Raw genomic sequence first — 19,650 nt, forward strand, 5'->3', positions numbered from 1 at the left:
AGGAGTCCTTTCCAGTACATAGGGCTGGGGACAGGGCTGAGGTGGGGGCAGCCGAGGGCAGCTTGCTCACTGGGACATGTGGACCAGTGTGAGGCCCAGGATGGGGCTGCGTGTGCTCCATGGACCTGGCTCTGAAGATGGGATGCCCCCTGCACAGGTACACCCCGGGGAGACATGGGCTTTGCCCTTCCTGTGAATAGACACGACTCCAACTCCAAGTAGACATTATAGAAATTCTTTATTATTAGACAAAAATAGACTCTTTCCCCCCCTTTTCATGTGATCCCACTCTGATCTCTCTGCTCAGAGAAGGCAGAGGAGGGAGTACGTTGCTCCCCACACTGCTCCCCTCTCCCTGCCATGCTGGGACCTGCAGCTGGGTAGAACTGGCTCCTCTCCAGGGCTGACGTTGTACAGGTGGGGCTGTCCTGATCTCTTCCAGAGCTCAACTGCTGATGCCTCCTCACCCTTCACATGCCCATCTCTGTCATCTGCTCACGTGCAAGGTCATCTCATGGGCCCGTCCACTTAGCTTAGCAGGCTGGGGGCAGGGAAGGAGAGCAGTGTCCCAGGCTGATGCCCACTGCCTATTCCTAAGGGAGAGGGTTGGCTTCTGGGTCCAGGCCAGGGGAAGTGAAGGCTGTGGGATGCTGGGAGGGACGCAGTGTTGATGTGGGCTCTGAGCTTGTGGCCTTCCTTCATTTTCTCTGGCCCAGTAGAACTTTGGTGATGAAGGTGACAATGGCGCCTGCAGGCTGATCTGGGTCAAGCTCTGCAAAGAGGTGACACACATTCTCCCAGGGGCTTCCCGGCTTCTTGGCCACGAAACCAAAGATCCTAGGGGTACAAAGGCAGTCAGATGGGGGCTCAGCACCCTTCCACAAGGGACTACAGAGCCTGGGTTGGGGAGGAAGGAGACACGTCAATCCCGTGGAGGGAAGAGATTGCACTAATGGGAAGCTTACTTGGAGGTGGTCCCATCGGGGTTGGTCCATCTGCAAAAGGAAAAGAACTATGAAGGAATGCACCCCTGGGAATGGCTACCAAAGGAGGAGCTGGGCCAGGGGACTGGTTTGCAGGGCCAGAGGGGACAGGGGACAGGTCTGTGGGGAGAAAGGGCTGGGAGGGAGTGTCACCTCCGGTCCTGAGCGTCAGTGCTGGAGAAGGTGATGCTGTTCACTGGATAATGGCGGCGAAAGAAGAGCCTGTGAAGAGGAGGGAGGGGGGAGTCACACCCAGAAATTGGGGTCCCAAGGGCCTATGTTTGGGGTTCCCCAGGAGCTCAGCGTGCACACTCACTTCCTTTGGTTGTCTGTCAGGGTAATGCCCTGGGCTGAGACCTTGAAGTGCACTACGGCTGGTGTTGGGCGGGGGCTGCAGCCCAGAGCTGCCGAGCTTGCCCGGGCGACCGCCTGGGGGCCCGTCAGTGACTCGGTCTCCACTGAAGTCAGGTAGAGCACACTGCAGGCTATGGGGGCAAGAAGAAGGTTGTGGGGAGCACTGGCTCCGTCAGCCCTAAGATTTGTCTCCCCAACCCCTCCACCCCACCAGCTCTTGTACTTTCCCTGGCTAGCTCTGCTCACAATGCATTGGAATCACAAAGGTAACTTACTAAAAAGGCAGATTCTATGACCCCCACATCTACAGCCAGAGACGCTGGAATGAGGCCTGAGAGTCTGCATTCTGATGAACCCTCTCCCCAGGATTCTTATGTTCACAAACTTTGAGAACCCAGACTGGGGACCCCCTTATCCAACCTCCCTACAAATATGAGGCTCCCCCTGCCTTTATGGGTTTAAAAGCATCTGCCAGGGCCCGTCCATCTCAAGGCCTTTCAGTGTGCTATGCCTGTATCTGCAGTGCCCCCTTGGTGCCCAGGGAGAGGAAGGGGGAGGGAGAGGCCCCTACCGGCGCCCTGACGCAGGAGGTCTGCCGCTGTGCTCATGTTGGCAGGCACTGGGATCTCTGGGGTCTCCTCCAGAGGATCTGAAGGGAAGGGCCAGCAGGCAGGTCAGCAGGGAGTGGCATTCGAGAGAGCTGCAGAACTCCCTCTGCCATCCCAAGGGAAGGCAGGCTGCAGTGGGTGGGGAGCAGTGGAAGGACAGACAAAACACCCACCTTTGCTGGGAATGCGCAGGCAGCAGGGCAGGGACAGGGGGGAGATGGAGTGCTGGGAGACCAGGGCGGAGAGGCTGCCTGCAGCGAGAGGTGAGAGAAGTCCTGGAGTCCTCGCAGGTAGCCCCAACCTTCCCTCCACCCTCCTGAAATCCCTTGGCCTCCTTAAAACAACCCAGTGTAGCCTCCCCAGCCCCAGCTTCTCACCAAAGTAGGGCTCACTGGGACAACCCTTGATCTTCACGCCTTTGGGCCCAGTCTCAATGAGAAAATGGCGGACCAGCTGTTCCAAGGGGTCCCCTGAGAGGCCGGGAGGGGAGAGAAAGGCTTTATCAGATTCCAGGTTCCTGCCTTCTATCCTGCTGGGATTCTTTCCAGCGCGTAAGAGTCACTTCCTGTCCCTCCCACCAAGAAGTGGCATGGCCCACCACCCCTTGTCTTGCCGCTGTACCTGCCCCGCTCCGCTCCCCTTTTCATTTGGGTCTGGGCATTCTGTACCTTTCCAGGGCTGAGCACTGGGTGGGGGTGTAGCCACCTTGAGGGCCAGCCCATAGGCTCCTTGGAATGAATGACTGTCCCTGATGAGGAAGGCCCCAGGGTCCTTGTCCTTCAGCAGGGCGATGGCTGGGGGAGGCAGGAGAAGTGTTCACAGTGGCTGGCTGAGCCCCATGTGGCCACTCCTCAGCTCTGCCAGCCAGCTCTCCAAGCGCCTGTCCTAACAGCTGGGGCAGTGTTGGGCATCTGGGTACAGAACTTTAGAATCAACAAGGAAGGCATTTACAACATCAAATCTAAACCTCCTTGGGCACAAAGCCGAGAATCACCTGCTAGTGAGACGCTCAGCTCAGAGTCAACACTGAGATGGGAGGAGACAGTAAGGGTGCCAACTGGAAGGCTGGATTGGGCAAAGCCCAGACAGAGCCCTGGAGGGTGGGAGTGGTGGGCGGGCTGGCTTCTCACCTTGGTCACGGGACAGGTGTGGCTTGTACCAGAACTTGGATGTATCCTGGACAAACTTGACATTGCTCTGGCTCTCTTGCAGGGGAGGCTCTAGGACAGGAAAGGACTGAGCTTGGCCCCAGGGCTCCCAAGTGCCCACGCCATGCCCGTCCCTGGGAAAAAGGGCTCTCCCAAGGTGGCCCCCCACACCCCCTTCTTCAAGGCCTTTATACCTGGGGGTTGAGGGGTGTTATCTGGGAGCTGAGGTGCAAAGGTGACATGGTGACTGGTGCCTCTGGCTGGTGGTGATGCCTGCTCTGGGCCCCAGGGACCTGGCTGTTGCCCAGGCCCCGGCAGGTGGCGTTTCTCAGGAAGTGGGGGCTGGGTGGGGCCATTGATCTCATAGGATGCTGCCACGGGGAAGGCAGGCGTGGGTGAGCTCTGAGGTGGCTCAGGGCTGGCCACAAGCCAGGGCATCTGGGTTGGCACAGGGGTGAGGGGGGACCCATCCGGGCTGTCCGGTGGCTCTCGAAGGCCCTGCCAGGGGGCATGGCGGAGGCCGGGCAGTGTGGTGGGCACAGGGCCCCTTGGACTGCCACTGTCTGAGCGACCCCCAGGACTCCTCTCCTGAGGCCAGTCATTGGGTGAGCTGGGGGGGGAGGTCGGGGATAAAGGGCTAGGGGCCGGAGGCTCAAGCCCACTTCTTGTTGGCAGCTCGGGAGGCTTTTCAGCACCTCCCTGGGATACAGGCAGCAAGGCCTCGCCAGGACTCAATCTCTGAGTGGGTGCCAAAGTGGGGGACCTGGTGTCCTGCCGTCGGGTGCTGTGGGGAGGGAGGGCAGGTAGTCAGCAGGGCCTCAGAGCCCCAGTTGTGAGCTGCCCCCAACCCCAGCCTTCAGTGTCTGGGGCAAAGAGCTGCTTGCCTACCTTTCCTTGCCCTGGACTGGGCTGCTGGTGTGCAGGGGTGTGGAGGGACCAGACATCTCTGAAGAGGTACTGCACGGGACATCTCGGGGAGACCGAGGCAGGGTACTGTGCCTGCTGGGGCCCTCCCTCCAGGACGCTGGCTCAGGCGACTCTGCAGGGAAGGGGAGAGTAGAGGCTGTGAGCCAGGAACAGGCCTCTGTCTGGCTTAGCTCTTTTGCTCTGTTCCTTCCCAACCATATTCTAGAACCCTCCTCTGCCCTGGGCACTTCCCACCCCAGGGCCTCTCACCTGTAGATGTCAAGGGTCCTGCTGGGGCCAGGTGGCCGGGCAGCGGATACCTGTCCCCTCCTTCCTCTGCAGGGATCTCGTAGCTCAGTTTCCTGGATGGTGGGTAGGGTGGGCTGCCCGGTGAAATGGAGCCAGCCCGTGGGGAGTGGGCACCAGGGCTGGGATACCCTCTGCCCTCGCCTGCAGAGCCGAAGCTGTGAGGCACCCGGCCATATGCTGGGCAGTAACTGGGAACTGCTCCTCCATAACCGTATGTCACCAGGGCAGGGTAGCCTGGATGCCCATACCTGCCTTCTGGGCACATGGTATAGGAGCAGCCCTCATGCCCTTCCTCGCCTGCCTTGGGTGGCTTCAGGCAGCTGTAGTCAGGTATTGGGGCATGGTGGTGCCCGCATGCTGGCACCAGCAGGGGTAGCGGGTGCCCGGACCGCACGGGGTGCAGGAGAGGCTTGCTAGCCTCACTCGCCCACCCCTCTCCAGCCTCCCTCTCCAGCCGTAACCCATACAGAGCTGTGGTGGGCAGCGCCAGCTTCTCCTGACAAGCGGGGCAGGAACACAGGGTAGGCAGACCAGGGTCCTCCAGGATCACCACCTCCCGGTAGCCTGGGGAGCGGTAGCCGAAGTCCCCGCTGGTTGGTTTCCCCAGCTCAGGGGGGTAGGGGTATGGCCCCTCGGACAGTGATCTGCAGAGGCGCCTCTTCTCCACAGAGGCCTCGGCATAGCCCTGGGCTGGCCCCTCATATCCATAGGCCAGCCGCCGCCTCTCCAGGGTTCCCTCTGGCTGGTAGTATCCCCCATTGGGGACCCCGCAGGGTTCCCGGTAGCCCTGGCGGCAGGAGCAGTGGCGGCTGAGGGCAGGTCTGTGGCCTGAGTACGTTCCAATGTGGGCGCCTCCGCTTGCAGGGGGCTGCTCCTCATCATCCAGGATCGCCGTCTCGCGCCCGGCCCCCCGGCCCCCACCGGCCACTCCACAGCCTCCCAGGAGGCGATCCAGCTCCTGCCGCTCAGCAGCTGTGGGGGGCGGCCGGCCAGGGGACTCTGCCGCTGGCTCAGTGGTGAGCGTGGATGAATGGCCAGAGTCGCTGCTGACGGACAGCAGCGGGGCTGGGGACAGCTCTGGAGAAGGCGCTGGTGGAGTCTGGCGGGGGGCCCGTTGCACCTGGGCATATGGGCTGCCATCTAGGGGGCCACGGGTGTGGGTCAGGGAGCCTGCGTGGGGAGAGGAAGGGTGGCAGGCAGGGAAAGGAGAGAGAGTGTTATTGAAAGGAGACAGCCCTGGAGACTCCAGCTCAGGGGGTATCTCTTGGGAGGCGGATCTGCTTGGGGAGGAAGGAGTGCACCCCCCAAATCTCCACCTCCCCCCACCTGTGGGCCTGCTGCACACACCTTCCACACTGTCCTCATGGTGCTGGTTGAAGTTCTCATAGGAGTCCCAGCGCACAGCAGGCTCTGCTGTGTTGTAGTCGACAGTGACGGAGGGGTCGTTCCGTGGGGTGTTGCCTGTGGAAGGCCCAAGTGGTGAGAAGCAGGCACTCAGCCTTCAGCCCTGCCCCCGGCTCTGCTCTTACCTTTGATCTTCTCAGGGCTGGAGGAGAAGATGAACTCCACTGAAGCTTGGAAGGGGAACCTCTCATCTGTGAGGAGTGGGCAGTGAAAAGCCAGGTCCCCCGCCTGCCTGCTTGCCTGCCCTCTCCTGGGATCTAGCCCTCATACCACTTGTCTCCGACTCACCAGTCCAGGCCTCATCCAGCTGGTCTTTGGGAAAGGTGAGCCGTGGTCCGTGGATGGTGCATGTGTGGAACTGGACTCGGAACACAAGGGCCCGGTCTGTCCCCCGGCCACCCTTGTGATAGCACGTCACCTGGTGAGGGAGACTGGGGTCAGGTCCTCATGTCCACTTCCACCTCCTCTGTGTTTCTACCCTTGGGGCTGCCTGCCCACAGCTCTGCCCTGCCTCAGCCTCAAGGTGACCCCCATGTAGGGGACTCCCTTTTCACCCTCCAATATGGATTGAATTCATGATTCACTAGAGATTGTGCTGCTGGCAGGAGATGACAATACCACCCCTTGGCCCATCTCCAAGCCTCTTCTTGTTGCCAAGGCCCCTCACCATGACGTCGCCTTTGAGGAGGAGGGCTGGCTCCAGGCTGATGCAAAGCTGCTGGGGACCAGGGCCTGCAATGTGACTGTGGAAGAGAGGGGAAGGCAGGGCTGAATCAGAGGCCCTCAGCCTCAGTGTGAAGAGTCAGAAGGGAGTTGGGAGATGGGAGTCTGAGCCCTGAGTAAGAGACCTTTAGCTGAGCCTCAGTTTCCCCATCTATAAAATGGATCCCATGGTGGTGTTAGTTTTCGGGTACAGTGGCTAGAGCTGGAGGCCTAGGTGTTTGGGGAGGCTGGAGAAACAGGGAGTGGGGCCAGGGGAGCAGGGGATGGGAACACAGCACTCACTAGATTCCAGATGTGTAGACGAGCTGCATGGACTGGTAGATCTTGAGGAAGGGCTGGAAGCCTAGAAGGGCAAGAAGGCACATGAGGAAGACTGAGTGAAGGGGGTAGGGGAACAGCCCCCCATGGAGTATATCCCAGGGAGACTCACCTGTGCCAGGTTCAAAGGCTGGTAGCACAGGCACGAGCACATAGTGCAGGAAGAGAGGGCTGCTGTTCATTCTGATGGAGCCAGACAGCAGGCCGCTGAAGTAGCTGATGTATCTGGGGTGGGGAGGGGGGGTGTCAAGAAGAACATAAGCCACTTCCTCTGGAGGTCCCCTTGTAGCACTTCAACTGTGCTCACCTCCCACCCACCCTTAGAAGGCCTGCCCTTCTGAGCACTTCCCTCCCATTCCAGCCACCAGAAAGTTCTTCCTTGTATCTAACCTCAATCCTTCCTGCTGCTTCAAGATTTTATACTTGCTGCCCCCTTTGCCTAGAATGCTCTTCCCCCCCCGACCTTAGAGACAGAACCTGCAAGTTTCTCTTTTTATTTATTTATTTTTTAAAATATATTTTATTGATTTTTTACAGAGAGGAAAGGAGAGGGATAGAGAGTCAGAAACATCGATGAGAGAGAAACATCGATCAGCTGCCTCCTGAACACTCCCCACTGGGTATGTGCCCACAACCAAGGTACATGCCCTTGTCCGGAATCGAACCTGGGACCCTTAAGTCCGCAGGCCGATGCTCTATCCACTGAGCCATACCGGTCAGGGCGTCTTTTTATTTTTTTAAAAAAGTATGTTTTTATTGGTTTTTAGAGAGGAAGGGAAAGCGATAGAGAGATAGAAACATTGGTGAGAGAGAATCATTGATTGGCTGCCTCTTGCATGCCTCCTACTGGGAATTGAACCCACAACCTGGGCATGTGCCCTGACCAGGAATTGAACCGGTGACCTTTTGGTTTATAGGTCGATGCTCAACCACTGAACCACACTAGCCGGGCTGCAAGTCTCTATCATAAGACTCAGCTTTATTTTTCTCATAGCACTTGTCATCATCCAAAATGACCTTGTCTATTCATCACAGGTTTATTGCCTTCTACTTCCCTGGAATGTAAGGTCCGTAAAAGCAAGAATCTTGTTTGTTCTGAATGCTCAGCACTTGGCACAGTGCCTGGCACATCCAGGTGCCCCATTAAAGTGTGCTATGTGAATGAGAAAAACTTGACCTTGGTAGCCATGGAGAGACTACTCCTCCGGCCTATCCCCACCCAGGTTGCTCACCGGCGCTGGGAGGGCTGCAGATCTGCGGCCACTTTGTCCTCGCAGAACTTCCGCATGGTAAGAGTAGCCAGTGCCTGGTCTGCCCTGGGGAGAGCAAATAAGTGCAGGGGATGAGGGGATGGTCTCCATCCTGGTCTCCCATCTCTAGGCCCCAGGGGAGGATGAGAGAGGTGACCCCCAAATCTAGAGAAAACTTATTGTAGTGGTAAAGAGAACTAGAAACCCCACATAAGTCACTTCACTAGTTGTTGGATCTCAAACAGTTGTTCCCTGAGCTTTAGTTTCCTCATCTGTAAAACGGGGCAATAAGGCCATGTTATGGGTTGAATTGTGTCCCCCAAAAAGATATATACCTCAGAATGTGACCTTATTTGGCAATAGGGTCGTTGCAGATGTAATTAGTTAAGATGTCATACTGGAGTAGGGTGAGCCCTTAATCCAATATGATTGGTGTCCTTAGAAGAAGAGAAGAAACACAGACACACAGAAAGAAGGTCACGTGATGACGGAGGCAGAGATTGGAGTGATGCAGCTACAAGCCAAGGAACACTAAGGATTGCTGGCCACCACCAGAAGCTAGAAGGAGGCAAGGAAGGATTCTGCCCAGAGTCTCAGAGGGAGTGAGGTCCTGCTGACACCTCAGTTTTAGATTTCTAGCCTCCAGAATGGAGACAATAAATTTCTGTTGTCTTAAGCCACTTAGTTCGTGGCACTTTGTTACAGCAGCCCCAGAGAACTATGATGATGTACAAGTGAGAAAAAGGAGGTGGCAATGTCAAGTTTTTGGTACATGGCTCTCTGAACACAGAGGTGGGGCTTCAGGGGGGTGGGCTGGTCAAGGACCAGCTGGAGGAAGGGCCATTGGGGAAGGGGCCACTCAAGGGCCAGGAGCCTCACCCTGCAGAGATCTTGCTGTAGTGCATGTAGGCAGAGACGATGACCCCGAGCTTGCTCTTGCTCCCCTGAGGATAAAGACAGGGATACAGGGCCTGCTGGGACCCCAGGCTGAGGACATCCCGGCCCTGCAAACCCGAGGTCCCAGCCCACCTTGCAGTACAGTACGACCACATGCTGTGGGTCAGCACTGAGCCAGGTCTCCATGGCTTTGCAGATGGAGCACAGCTTGTCCAGGGGGGGTGCGTGCAGCTCAGGCCAACCAAAGTCCTGGACCTGGGTGGGGGGTGCAGGGGTGAAACTGGGAGTGGGGGCCACAGCCAAGAGAGATGGATGGAAAAGGGACAGGGTGTATGGGTCTGGGGCAAGGTCGGCCTCTTGGCTGTCCATAGCAGCCTCAACACTTTCCTCACCTGTACAGTGGGTTGATACCTGTTGCACCATGCTTTGGGGTGACTCAAATATATGTCATATGATAAAGTGTTAAGAGTGAAGCAGATACCAGTTGCTACTGTTAATAACCAGGAGGCTGGGGGGTTCTTGTGTGGGGATAACACAGTTTAATGGCTTTAATGTCTTCTTACCTTGGGATTTAGGCGGGTCAGGTCATGTCTTTTTTCTGAAAGGTTGAAGAACTGCAAGAAAAGGGGGGAGGCTTTAGACCTGATGCAGGGAGGTGAGGTGATGCATGAAGGTGGTAACACTCGCTATGACCCTAAGAGTCTTTCTCCAGAATGAGGAGGTTGCCAAGGCCCTGCCCAGCCGTGATAGATAGTCGTGGGCACTCCAGGGCGACTCCAGCTGCGCCTGGGCCCCAGCCCACGAGAGCCTGCCCCGGGCCCCGCCTCAGGGAGTGACGTCAGAGCGCAGCCTAGCCCATCTAGACCTCCCAGCCCTCTCAGTGGCTGACTGCGGCAGGCCCCGCCCCTCACCAGGTACTTGTCCCGGTGTTTGGATTGCAGCACGTGAGCCAGCTCGCGCAGGTGGCTCCGGTGTCGCTCCTCGTCTGGCCGTGCGGGGAAGGCGGCGGCCAGGATCCGCTCCGTCACGTAGGTGAGGTCCAGGTCCCAGCGGCGCTCCATGAGTGGGTCCAGGCTGAAGCTCCTGGAAGGTGTGAAGCCTGCGTGAGGGACAGAGGGGCGGGTTCCCGGAGGGGGCTGGTGTGATGGATGGGTGTCTGACCGTCGGCAGGTGAGGCCTCCCGGTCCCGAGGGTGGGTGGGACCGCTTGGGCGTGTGGAGCTGTCCCGGGGAACTTTGTTGGGGTCACTTTCCTGGGCTGAGGTGTGGGGACGGCGTAAAGGGCTCATGTAGGACCACCTTCGGCGCCCGCACTTACCTGGGCAGAGTGCTGCGCTGCTTTGAGTGATTCAGAGACTTGGTGGATCCCTGGAGGATGAGATGAGATGATGAGCAAGCGTCTCTTTGGGTGTCCCCCCTCCCCCCCCACCCCCACTCTAGGGTCCCCACTCCAGAGTTCCAAGAACTTTTGTCCTCAGAAGAAACCTAGGTCCTTACTCCCATACTCCCAGAGCTACCTGCTCCCGCCCCCACGCCGCCCCCTCCAGCATCACCTTACCAGGTGCTCTATGCGCCTCACAGGGGCCGTGTTTCTCCGCTAGAGGCAGGCGGGGCAGGAGAAGGGGGTGGTTAGGAAGGAGCAAGGACCTGTCTGGGCCCGGGGAAAGTGGAGACCGCCTGCCATGTCCCTGGAAAGGCTATATTGGGCAAGGGGAGAAGAGTCCTAGCGCCCAGCAGGCCCAGAGGAGAAGAGAGAGGGCTGAGACAAATTTTCCCTCTATCTCAGGATGAAAATACCCACAGCAGTCCATTCAAGGTAACCTCCTGCCCTCCCTCCCCCCGCCACCCCCCCCCCCCATGGCCACCAGACTTTTGGACCCTGCAGCCAGGCTCCTTGCCTCCCCCTTCCATCCCAGAGCACACTCACCAGCTCTGCAGGAGGCAAGGCCTGACAGGACGAAGTCACCTGGAAGGAGACCTGAGTGAGGGGCTAAGCTCCTGGTGAAGTGGGCTCTCCTGGGCTTAAGGATGGGGTCACCCCTTAGCTTCAGCAAGGTGGAGGGGCTGTTAGGAGATGGGTGCAGGCTCCAGCTGAAGTTCCTCTATTTAAGGGAGCCTCCCCTCTGGTTTCTAGGTCCCTCAGCCCAGGCCCCCCACTTGTTGCTCTTGGCTCCCAGCCCCGTGCCCACACAGACCCCCATTCATCCAGCTGCAGGGCAGGAGTTATATATAGAGCCATGCAGGCAGGCCATGGCCAGGGACTGACACTGGCCTCTTTCACCGGGAGACCCCGCCCCTGGGCACACAGCTCCCCCAAGCTGGCTCCAGGGCCCTGGGAACCCCCATACTGCAGGAGGGGGACCAGGGAACCTCCTCAGGGATGGGGCTGTCTCAGGTCCCTAGTGGACAGTGTGTGCTGTCTACAGCTTGCACCTCTGCCCAGCCTCTCCAGGGCCTAGGACCAGACCCACCCAGGCATCCTGAGGCCCCTTCCCCACAGGGAAAGCACGGCCCATCCGGCTGCCCAGTCTCTGAAATACTGCTCCCCCCCCCACCCACCCCACCCTTCCTCCTCCTCATTCATTCCCCACCCCCACTCTCTTGCCAGCTGCAGCCTGGGCACAACACCAAGACAAACGCTGTCTAGCTGTCCACTCGCCTGGGCCAGACCTCCAGGGGGTGGAGTAGGGTGGTTCTTAAAGGGCCCAGAACAGCACCCTCTCCCCCCTCAGCAGGGGTTCCCAAATGATGAGAGGGGTGGAGGGTTGATGCCAGTGTGGCTGGAGAAGCCTGTTTTGAGGAGGAAGGGACCTCAGTTCCCTTCTCCCAACCAGGTACCCACCTTTGCTTCACATTTTCTGTGTGTGGCCACCTTGCAGACTAGAGGGGAATAGGGAGAGGAAGGGTTAGCAGGGGCCTTCTGGGGCAGTGGACGGGGTGATCCTCTCCCATCTCCCCAGGCCCTGGAACCAGACACCCTGTGACTTTCAGGACAGCTGTATTGAGATGGAGTGGGGGAGCAGGGGCAGAGAATGGCAGTGGAGTACTACTGCCTAGGCCAGGATGGGGCGGGGGAGGGCTGAAAGGGAGGGAGGGAAGCCCCCAGTCACAAGTCAGGGTGGGAAGGTGTACTGGGGTCTCCTGGATTGCTGGGGGTGTTTGTCATGGGGAGCAAGGGCTGTTTGGAAGGGAGGCAGCTGTCTCCCGGTGCCCATGTTGCCCAGGCAAGGGGCAGTATGCACATTTGTTTATGTTCCGTGGTTCTGCCAGCTGTAGTTGTGAGACAGGGTGGTGCTGGGTAGAGGCTCTCAGAGCCAACGAACAGGGTACCTCACCTCTGCATGACACGCCCGTCCCATCGATGGTCACTTTACACACTGCACAGACAGGTGGTTTCTTCCGGAAAACCTTCTCCCGGAAGCTGTGTGGCTCAGCTTTCCTAGGCTAGGGGTGGGGGACAGACACAGACAGGTGTCCATTCCCAGTGGGCCCATCTCTGGGATCGGGCCGGGCGTTAGCACTGCACTGGTTCCTTTCTTCCTCCATCCGATTGATTGAAGTACCTAAACTCGTAGGACACACTGGCCACAGCTGTTTCCGGCCAGCTGTGGGCCTGTCCTTGACAGTGCATGGAATCTGGCCCCTTGCAACACCCTCGCTGGGTCAGCTCCTCCCCAAGGGATCACTTAGGCCCTTCACGTGGCCCTGGTGTGTGATCTGCTTGTGGTCACCGCCCCCCCAAGGAGAGCTTTCCTCCTGTGGAGGGTGCTCTCTTACTCTCCTCTATGAGGCGCCCCCCCCCCCCCCCGTTTCTCCTCCCATCTTACCCTCCCCAGATGGAGGCTCATGCGCAGAGTGAGCAGCAGGGGGTCCAGACATGAATGTTGGAGGACAGTCACTCAGCAGCACCCAGGCTGACTGGTAGGAGTGGCCTCAGCCAGTCCTGGTCCCCTGGCTCCTGCTGTCCCCACGCTCTAGGCAGCTGACATGCCCTCCCTCCCTCGGCCCCCCCCCTCCCAAGAACAACATGTTTACTCATTGTGCATTGAAGCTGCAGGCAGAAGTTGTGTAAGAAGGCGGGTGGTAATGCTGGAGGGAGAGGCAGACCGAAGCATGACATTGGGAAAAATATTTAGCTGCCTTGCTACAAGATACAGTGAACACCCCGTCATTTGAGGATGTTCAAGTGGGATTCCAGCATCAAATGGCAGAGGGAGGGGGTCAGATGTTGTGTGGAGGCTGGGATGCCCCCTTATGACCCAGGCCTACCTCAGTCCCATCCCTCCCACTGTGGTTCACTCCTCCCATCCTCTGTCTGAGGACCATTTGCCTCCTTGCCTCCTCTCTCCTACCCATTTTTTTCTCTTTTGGAGTTCAAGTTTCTGCCCCCTTCTTCCCTTCTATATATAGTATTGTCTCATGCTGCTTTTGGGGTAAAGCTGAATAAACGTGGAGAAAAGGAATGATAGGGCCTCCAGCCGCCCCCCATCCTGGCCCCCGACAGTGGGGGCTTCCAGGATCCCCAGCCTGGGGACCCAGGCAACACCCCTGGTCTCTTGGCTGCCTGTCCCTGAAACAGCTGGATTAAACCAGCAGCTGAATGCTCCTAAACTGGACCAACCTTGCTAGACCCACTAAGAAACTTGGGTGCATTTGGCATGAGCGGCTCACACAGAGGAGTGGAAAGCAAAGCCCCTGTGCCTAAGGCAACCCTGAGACCTGGCTGCCTCCCTCCCTTCCTTCACCACCCCACCCCATTCCCCCTAAACGTCTCAACTTGGGGAAGGAGCCTCATCTCTTAGCCTTACTCTGGAGCTCCAGTGTAGTACCCAGAAAGGTCCTACAATGAAGTGTACCAAGACGCAGGTGTAGGGGTCAGGACCGCCCCCCGCCCCCCCCCCCCCCCCCCCCCCGGTTGGCCTGTGCTAGGGCAGGAAGGTGATAGAGGAGCCAAAACATACCGGTTCTGCCCTGGCCACCCCAAAGGGGCAGAGTAAAGGGGATGAAGAGTAAGGGAAGAAGGCTGAAGAAGAGGGTCTGGCCTGGTAATTTGATCTCCTAGTCCCCTCCCCCACTGCCCACACCTCCACCCCTGCCCCTCCTCTGCCCTGCTGGTGGGTACTCCTACCCTGCTGGTGGCCCGGCTGCTGTCCCTCCTCCCTAGGGCTCTGAGCAGCCTCTCCACGGGGCCGCTGGACTTCATGGTGTCCGGCTGTCTGGGGTGCCGCTGCGGGCCCTGAACAATGCTGGGGCCAGGCCCGGGGCTTCCTGGAAGCGGCCTGGCGGAGGCAGCAGCTTCCCCTGGGTGGAGGGTAGGCTGTCTGGCTGGAGTGAGGAGAAGCCCAGCCCTGGAAGCGGAGGGGAGTACAGGCGGGAAGGGGGCAGGTCGCTGCTCCAGGAAGTGGGGTGGGGGGAGGATGTGGGGGAGGCCAGGAGATCAGATTCCCAGGATCTACCCTGCTGGGAGTGTCAGCCCAAGATCTTTTGCCCCCCCACCCCTCTTGCTCTGGAGCTGCCCTATACCTAGGAATCTATCCTATCCAGGGATCTGCAATGATCCTGAGATCCAGCTTCCCCTGCCCGCTCCCCAGTGGTGAGGCCGGGTGGGGGCAGGGTGGGAATTTAGGTCTCAGGGCAGGGCTCAAGGGCCAGCAGGGAACACGGAGTCCTGACCAGGCCAGCCTCCCAGCCTGAACTCTCAGGCTCTCTGGGGACTTCTGGTGTTTGGGAGGGGGTGGTGGTGGGGAGGTGGACCCTAGGAAACACTATCCTGGCCAGCCCAGGATCCTAGGATCCAGAGTGCATCCTGCGGATCAGGGAAAAGGGGACTGAAGGCCAGCTTCCTGCCTCAGTTTCACTGGTTGTGAAGTAGAAAAAGGAAAACACGCATGCCCCTCCTTCCCCCACTCATGCTGGAAGGCAAATTCCAGCCAGAAGACTGCTTTGCCCACAGGAGTGATCCGTTCCTGCCCCAGCCCAAGGCATCTGAGGCCCTTCTCCTGACAGCCCCCAGATGCTCTGCTCCTGACATAGTCCCCCCCTCACTCATTTCTTGGGCTTGTTTCTGCCCAACTTCTCAGATCCCTAGCCCCTCTTTGGAGCTCTGCCACTTAGGCCCTAGGGCTGCCCCTCCCCCAAAGCCTGAGTACTACCTTCATGGCTCTCCTAGCTCTGCTCTCCTTCCTCAGCAGCTGACCCAGGACCTGAGTACTGGACAGGAGTGCCCCCCGCCCCCCAACACATACTCCACACCCCTCCATGGGCCTCCTGCCTCCCTCCTGGGAACACGGCCAACTTCCTGTCCCGGGAGTCAAGGGAAGGAGGTGGTTTGGGGCTTTGGAAACAGGGGAAGTAATCTTCCAAAAATATAAGGGGTTAATGCTCTGGGGTCTTCAGCCCCAAGCCTCGGACAGCAGCCCCTGGGACCAGCATGAGCTGTCACTTGAAAGAATGTGCAAATATCTACCCCCCTCATTTGCATGGCATTTACTGAATGTCCCAGCGCTCAGGCAGCTCCCCCAGCTCTGGCATCTCCCACCAGGTCCTTACACTTCCCTCTCCCTCCCTCTTGCCCCTGGGGCTGGACTCGTCCTGCCTTCTCTGGATGACTCCCATATGGGAGCCCACTCAGGACACTTCTGTGGACCTGTGTGGGTTGGGCCTTGCCTGAGGCTTCTCTCTTGAAGCTCTAATTCTCCTTCCAGGTCAGGAAGTCTGTCCCCAGGGTACCTTGCCCAGAGGGAGACATCTGTGTGGCAAACCAGGGCCCCTAGCCTGTAACTGGAGAGGGGCACTGGCTCTGCAACCCACTCCCACCCCACCAGCTCTGGCCGGGTCCCAGGACATTCCAGGCCCCAGGCCAATGTGGGCAACTGGGCCTGGCCTCATCCAGTCCCCAGCGCTGCTGGGGGGAGGAGGGACACTGATAGGTGGGTGGCCTTTCTCTGCTCCAGTTGCTCACACCCTGACCAGGACCCTTCAGCGTGCTCTTTTCTACTGCTCCCTCTAGAGGGGCTGAAAGTCCCCTCACCTAGAAGCCACCCTCATCTGCAGCAGGTCTTCCAACATCTTCTGACCCTCCCTCTTTTGGGGTCTCACCCCTCTGGGTGTCTGGGGAAGCCTGGCTTTGAGTCCTTCCCCACCCTGTGAGGCACCTCTGAGGGAAGATGGAGATGGGGAAGCACGGATCCCTCAGCCCGTGCTGAGAGGAAAAGTAGCTCACTGGGGCAGGCCTGGAAAGGCATGGCCAGACCCCAGGACCCTTCTCCTGCCTGGAACATTCCAGAACCTGTCAGCTTCTCCCCCAGCCTGGCCCCCATCGCACTCCGAAGCCTTGGGTTTGTTTGGAGAAACCCCTCCACCCACACTCCCCCTTCCTGGAAATAGCTGTGGTTGGATGAGAGGCTGGGAGCCTGGCCGCCACGGAGGAGGGGTGAGGCGCAGGGAAGGCGAGAGGGAGGAAGGCGGCGTCTATGGGTGTGCCCAGGGGGGTCTGGAGAATTGAGAGTAGCAGCACAAGGGGGCCGAGGAGTGGGGCTGGAAAGTGAAATCAGCCTCTTCTAGGCCTGCTTTCTGCCTCAGTTTCCCCGATGTGAAGTAGAAAAGGAAAACCCCCACAGGCACTCCCAGGCCAGGGCGGTCCCGGGCCTGCGTGTTGGGGAGCGTGCCTCACGGCGATCCAGGAGCGGCGCCTGGTGCGGGGCGCGCGGGTGCGTGGAGGGAAAGGGCAGCGGTGGGTCCGGGGGCGTGTGCGCACCGGACTCGCGAAGGCGTGACGGCCCCGACCGGAGTTTGACCGCAACCCGCGCCCCGCCCCCTGGTCACCTTCCTGGCTGCCAGCTGTCTGGGCTCGCCGCGACCCGTGCGATCTCGGACCCCCAGTCCAGGGGCCAGGGACGCCAGCCCCGTTCCCCGCGCCCCCTCGGGCCCCGGCAGCCCCGCGCCCCCTGGCGCCCGCCCCCGGCACTGCCCCCCGGTCGTGACGCACAGGCCGCCGCCCTCCCGCCCGGCGCGGCCACTCACCTGCGGGGGGCGCCCGGCGGGGCGGGGGCGCGGCGGGGCGGGGCAGCAGCAGCAGGGGGAGCCCCCGGGCCAGCCCATCCCGGCTGGGCCCGCGCCGAGCGGCCGCGCGGGAGGCGCAGGAGGCGGGAGCGGGCGCCGCGCTCCTGGGCTCCCTCCCGCCCCGCCACGCCCGCGCCGCCCTCTCCTCCCTCCCGCGCTTCTCCCCTCCCTCTTGCCCCGCTCCAATCCCCACCTTCCGCTCGCTCCCGCCCCTCGTCCTCCTCTCTCCCCACCTTCTGCGAACCCCGCTCACAAAGAGCTGGGAGGAAGGAGGAGCGCAGAGGCGCTAGGAGATGGGAAGAGCCTGAGAGCTTTTGGGGAAGGTGGACACGGAGGACACAGGCCAGAGAACCCGTACGAGCCAGACAGACGCAGAAGAAAAGGTGGGCATAGGTCCAGAAGGTACTAGAGACAGGATAGAGAACTGCCTTGGCCTATCTCAGATCGGCCCCTCCACAGGAGTGTATTTGGGATTGGGCCTGACCCCGTAGTCTGGACCCACCCGCGCGGCGCGGCCTGGTGGGGCTAGCGCCATCTAACCACGGGAGCACTGGATTCAGATGAAGATACCTGGGTCACCTGTGTTCCAAGTCTCTGGACACCCTCCCCTGGCCCTCTGCCTCACACGAGACTTTTCAGGTGTCACCTGTTCTCCCCAAAGAACTTAACAGCGAGGACCTCCACACTAAGTTCAATACCAACCTCCCCACCCCCCACACACCACCATTGCTAAGCAACTCCAGGCAGCCCATCCACTGCCCTGCTTTGGAGCTGGACAGTCACTCTCACTCCCTAGGAGACTTTCATTAAGTCTTCCTCACATTTAACTCAAGTCCCAGGCTTCCAGTGGATGTGGAAGTTCATTCTGTGGTTTAATATCATTCCCTTCTTTTGCAGTGTCTGGATCTGCCACTGGATAGTAACTTCTTGTAATTGACTTACGGGGCCATGGGGCCGGTTTGAGTTGTGCCGCCCTGGAGGGGAAGGTAAAGGAAAGGGATATCTTTCTAGAAGCTCGGAATCTATCCATTCCCAGATTCCCCAATGTTCTTTAGCCCTGAGCACTTGCTGAACCTTTCTCCCTTCCTTCCCCTCCCTACTGAATTTTCCGTGATGAAAACCGGCGGGAGTGGGGGGTGGGGGTGGGCGGGGCGGGGGCAGCGTCCAGGGGGAGGTGGCTTCTGAGGAGCCAGGGCCCAGGGCTCAATGCCCAATGTCTGCTCAAAGCCAGTACCACCAACTCTAAGGCCCTTCCATCCTTTTAATGCTCAGCCTGCCTTTGGCAAGAGCTGGGAAGTCTGGTTCTGATTACCAGGGGGTGGAGCACCTGATTCCAATCTGTCCAATCTAGCAGCAGGGAAGAGGCTGTGAAGCAGCACATGGTGACAATGTGGGTCCCCCAGAGACTGGCATTTGGGAGGGGTGGATGTTGCTGGGACTAGGGAGCCATGATCTTACTGCTCTTGGCTGAGTTGGTGTCCAACAGGCAGTCCAGAGGTTAGAGCAGTCACTGGGGTCTGGAGGGAGGGGCTGGGGGGGTTGGAATGGAGCTGGGAGGGAAGAGATTGGGAGGAGAGACAGGAGTTAGGAGAGCAACAGGGATCAGAGGCTACTGGAGGAGGGTAGGGCTGAAGGTCACTCTGTATTTTGGCAGGTTTGATTATGTAATTGAGATACATGCGACATGAAAATTGGTTCAATTCTTTGGAGCATATGCTAGTTCTTTTAACATCTTGCCTTCTCCAGGATTCATTAGAGTCTTTGGCCCTCTGATACATGTTGAGGGGGTAGGTTCTAATCTCTAAAGGTACCTGAGAGATTGGGACTCAGCCAAGAGGCACTTGATTGAATCTCAGAGCGGTGGGTGGGCTAGAGCCTTTCACTCAAGCTGGTGTTGCTGTTCTTAAAGAGGAACCCCTTTTTGCCCTAACCGGTTTGGCTCAGTGGATAGAGCGTCGGTCTGCGGACTGAAGGGTCCCAGGTTGGATTCTGGTCAAGGGCATGTACCTTGGTTGTGGGCACATCCCCAGTAGGGGGTGTGCAGGAGGCAGCTGATCGATGTTTCTAACTCATTATCCCTCTCCCTTCCTTTCTGTAAAAAATCAATAAAATATATTAAATCAAAACAAAACAAGAGGAACCCCTTTTGAGGTTCCAAGGAATTGGGAGAGGATCATAAAATGGGTAGCTGAACTACCAGCTCAGACTTGATGCTTGCTCTCACTGTGGGGGAAGGAGGCTGCAAAAAGGAAGCTGATGAGAGGCTGAGAGTGAAAAATTATTCAAGAGGTGGCTTGGTGGGAATGAAATACAAATGGGTGGCACATAGGGCCAGCCAGGCAGACCAAGAGCTGCAGAAAGGGGAAAGGGAGGAGAAAGCCAGGATGATGTTAGTAAAGTGAAACAATTTTAGGAACACCTCACCCTCCCTCCATGCAGGTTTTCTTACCTTGATTATGCAGAGGGCAGCCCATCTTGGCACCGAAGGCTGAACCTCCTCTTCCATGTCTGGGGTGATCCCATGCCTGTGACCCAGTGTGTTGAGATCCTTGGGGTGGGGATTATAGGAGGAGGGCATTGAGGGTTGGGAGAGCTCTTGGTCAGGGGAACTTGTGGAGGGCTGGGCGCTGGGAACCAGGAAGAGTGGGGGGAAGAGCAGAGCTGACCCAGAGGCGGATCTCCTGCCTGAG

At 58.8% G+C, this 19,650-nt stretch overlaps 1 protein-coding gene across 12 annotated transcripts; it reads right to left on the reverse strand.

Annotated features, from left to right (window-relative positions):
• Positions 1 to 219: 219 nt before the first annotated feature.
• Positions 220 to 19,553, reverse strand: TNS2 (tensin 2). 12 transcript variants are annotated; one of them, XM_080660511.1, is made up of 29 exons: positions 19,410 to 19,552; positions 12,235 to 12,343; positions 11,742 to 11,779; positions 10,827 to 10,865; positions 10,458 to 10,496; positions 10,218 to 10,267; positions 9,812 to 9,983; positions 9,464 to 9,514; positions 9,033 to 9,155; positions 8,883 to 8,947; positions 7,986 to 8,069; positions 6,866 to 6,978; positions 6,718 to 6,778; positions 6,380 to 6,455; positions 6,001 to 6,130; positions 5,838 to 5,903; positions 5,656 to 5,769; positions 4,270 to 5,478; positions 3,982 to 4,132; positions 3,288 to 3,877; positions 3,076 to 3,165; positions 2,614 to 2,739; positions 2,323 to 2,415; positions 2,119 to 2,196; positions 1,909 to 1,986; positions 1,300 to 1,468; positions 1,137 to 1,205; positions 966 to 995; positions 220 to 837 (listed from the first exon to the last, which is right to left on the reverse strand). In XM_080660511.1, exons 1-29 carry the CDS (start codon positions 19,536 to 19,538, stop codon positions 699 to 701), a joined length of 4,281 nt encoding a protein of 1,426 aa, XP_080516637.1. In that variant the 5' UTR covers positions 19,539 to 19,552; the 3' UTR covers positions 220 to 698. The 12 variants fall into 12 exon arrangements, with proteins under 12 accessions (XP_080516637.1, XP_080516636.1, XP_080516639.1 ...); XM_080660510.1 differs by having other exon boundaries at positions 5,983 to 6,130; XM_080660513.1 differs by lacking the exon at positions 19,410 to 19,552 and adding an exon at positions 16,922 to 17,038.
• Positions 19,554 to 19,650: the final 97 nt, after the last annotated feature.

The sequence above is a fragment of the Plecotus auritus genome, assembly GCF_963455305.1.
Source record: "Plecotus auritus genome assembly, chromosome: 3".
In the NCBI taxonomy this organism is placed as follows: domain Eukaryota; kingdom Metazoa; phylum Chordata; class Mammalia; order Chiroptera; family Vespertilionidae; genus Plecotus; species Plecotus auritus.

Bases quoted from the DNA above. Each gene is read 5' to 3' on its own strand.
- TNS2 (XM_080660504.1), bottom strand. From the start codon at position 19,538: ATGCCCTCCTCCTATAATCCCCACCCCAAGGATCTCAACACACTGGGT. The intron at 9,156-9,463 runs GTAAGAAGACAT...CCCCCCACCCAG, and splicing joins TGACCCGCCTAAATCCCAAG to GTCCAGGACTTTGGTTGGCC. The intron at 996-1,136 runs GTGACACTCCCT...TTCCTTTTGCAG, and splicing joins ACTGACGCTCAGGACCGGAG to ATGGACCAACCCCGATGGGA.